This window comes from Atta cephalotes, assembly GCF_000143395.1.
Source record: "Atta cephalotes unplaced genomic scaffold scaffold00005, whole genome shotgun sequence".
In the NCBI taxonomy this organism is placed as follows: domain Eukaryota; kingdom Metazoa; phylum Arthropoda; class Insecta; order Hymenoptera; family Formicidae; genus Atta; species Atta cephalotes.
The window spans coordinates 552,585-555,263 of record NW_012130069.1 but is presented as its reverse complement, the minus strand read 5'-3'; the positions used below and the strand labels follow the sequence as shown (position 1 = coordinate 555,263).

Sequence of the window (2,679 nt, the reverse complement as noted above, 5' to 3'; positions counted from 1 at the left end):
ATATGCGTGTTTATGTGTGTGTTTATATGGAAGAGAGTGTCTTATCCCCAGATTGCTGGGGACGCAAAACACACATTCTATTTGAGTAAATTCCATAAATGTAAAGCCAGATTCACTAGAGTGAACATATCTCGTAATGGAGACATGATTACTCCGCAATCATAGTACATGTAAATACACGATTCCATATCGAGAATTATTAATATAATAGAAAAGCGCGCGCGCACGCATGTAATTAATTTTAAGAAAGTACTAAAACGTATTTTTTGATCGAATTAATAATTTTTCGTGTATTTAACGTTTAAAATAATTAACGATAGCAATAAAAAAGAATTCCGCTATTCCGAAAGCGCGGCAAATTCGAGGTGGCTTTCGAAAAATAGCCGGTGTGGCACACGTGACTTATGATAAGTGCTTCGCCAGAGATATTCCCGTGGGATCATCAATTTCAACGTCCCGCCCCCGCACGTATACCCCCGACGTTTTCCGATTTCCTTCGCCTTCCGCTAGCTCGACCTCTTTTTTTTACTCCAAGAACTCCTTTGGAAAACTCATCTACCCCTGCAAGTTGCAATATTTCATGCGGTAGCGAATGCATTTTTGCAACGATATATGTCGTCGTGATGGTGTCCCAACATAGACAAAATTAAAATTTTGAAAACTTTATCCAGATAAATACGATATAATCCCAAATTGTTATATGTATAACAAAAAAATTACATTAACAATCGAGATATATCGTGTTATCTTCCTACTTGTTTAATTTGTAGAAATAAGAGAAAACTATAAAAATTGAGAAAAGTTCGGAAACGTACAAGTACAAATGTATTCTTTAAATTTATTTTTTCAAATTTTGAACAAGTAGGATCAACTTCACACAGGTAGGATACAATTATACAATTATTGTATCATGTACATTCATATATGTGTTTGTTATGTGCATGTTGTACACCGTGTTTAAACAACGCTTCGGGAAATTAAATAGATTTATCCGTTCGACTTTATGACATAGATAAAGTAATCCGCGTGACTTCTATCGTGCTGCTTTCCATCTTAATTCCGACTCGTAACGATTAAGATTTAATCAATAGAATCAAGCTAATTAGAAAAGAAGATAGAATTGCTGGCGTAAATCTTCTTTAAAGATTTTGCATTAGAAACATAGTAAACTACACAAAGATTTTTATAAGGAAAGAATTGCCATAAATTATTGCTAATCGCTATGCTCGATTGCAATTGATATTAAAAATTGTAATTATTAGATTATTACATACAAAATGTTGTACTCTGAATTTTTCTTTTTCAAAAAATGCTTTTTTGTAAAAAAGAATGTCTTCTAACAATCAAAAAGTAATGTATAAAAATTGCAAATGATCTCATTATTTATATATTATTTAATAAAAATATATTAATAAAATATACATGTATTTTTATTTCCACGAAAAAGTATACATTATGTATTTCTGATTTTATTATGGAATTATTATTAAAGTAATTTCGCAGTTTTGAACTAATTCAATTAGTTTGATAGAACACGAGAGTTCTTTGTTAAAAATTTAATAAAACATGAACCCAATATTTTTGCATCCGGGCGATGTAAAAGAGACTACTGGGAGAGTAAGGCAGAAAGAAAGACTGCGAAAAGATATAAAGACGTTCCATCGGAAGAAAAGCATCTTCAATTTAACATATTTAATGATAATCTTATTACTGTACTCACCGGACTCCGAGATGGATGGGCTACCTGCAGACCTGTCCGAGTTACTGGAGCTTCCGGTCGAGCTGGTGGATGCCGTGCCCAGGGAGCACTCAGAGATACTACGCCGCTTAGACAGCATCGCTGCGGAAGCGGCGGTGGCGGCGACGGAGCCGGTCGGCGCGCTCGTGCTGAGCCCGTGGAGGCCATGAAGCGCATGAAGGCCATGGAGGCCGGTCTGATTCGTCAGCTGCTCGAGCCGCCGTCTCAGGAACCTGTGCTCGCGCGACAGCTGCTCCTTGTGTATGGTATGCTTACGCTCGCGGTCCTCCAGGTTCTGTAAATCGAACGATGTGACATCACACATGATCTCTCGCGCGCGATATCGTGTATGTAATTTAAAATAATAACATTTTATTGTAATAACGTACGTATGTACAACCTAACATATAGTACATATATAGTGTAACATAAATATAATATAATACATATATAATATTAATATATGTAATTAATAAACAATATTTATATATAATATATACATATAATATTTATATAGTACTATTTATATATAATATATTTTTATAGAGATATCGCTCATTTGTTGCAATAATAACACAATTCAAAAAAAAACTGTTTTCCAAAAAAAAGTTTTGAATATTTTGAATTATTAATAAGATAATTTTTGTAACGTTAATTTTAAAATGCAATTAAAATGTAATTACAGAAAAATAAAAGTATGTTTTTAAGTAGTTTTAAAGTATGTTTTTTTCTTTATGTTTCCGTTTTTCTTCTGAAAATAAAAAGTGACAATTATGATGTAGTTTAGTTATGTTGTAATAGTAAATAAGCGATATATTAATACTATTATATATATATATATATATATATATATATATATATATACTATAGTAACTATATAGTATATAATAATATTACTATATTATATAGTATAATACTTAGTTAANAACTATATAATTATA

The 2,679-nt window shown here is 31.9% G+C and overlaps 1 protein-coding gene across 1 annotated transcript in view; it reads right to left on the bottom strand.

The window, feature by feature from the left end:
* LOC105626231 (max dimerization protein 1-like) overlaps positions 1-2,679 on the bottom strand; it is a 37,286-nt gene that overhangs the window by 5,020 nt on the left and 29,587 nt on the right. Inside the window, exon 5 of the mRNA XM_012207536.1 lies at positions 1,721-2,033. Coding sequence (XP_012062926.1) covers positions 1,721-2,033 — 313 coding nt within the window. The remainder of the gene's footprint in view (positions 1-1,720; positions 2,034-2,679) is intronic.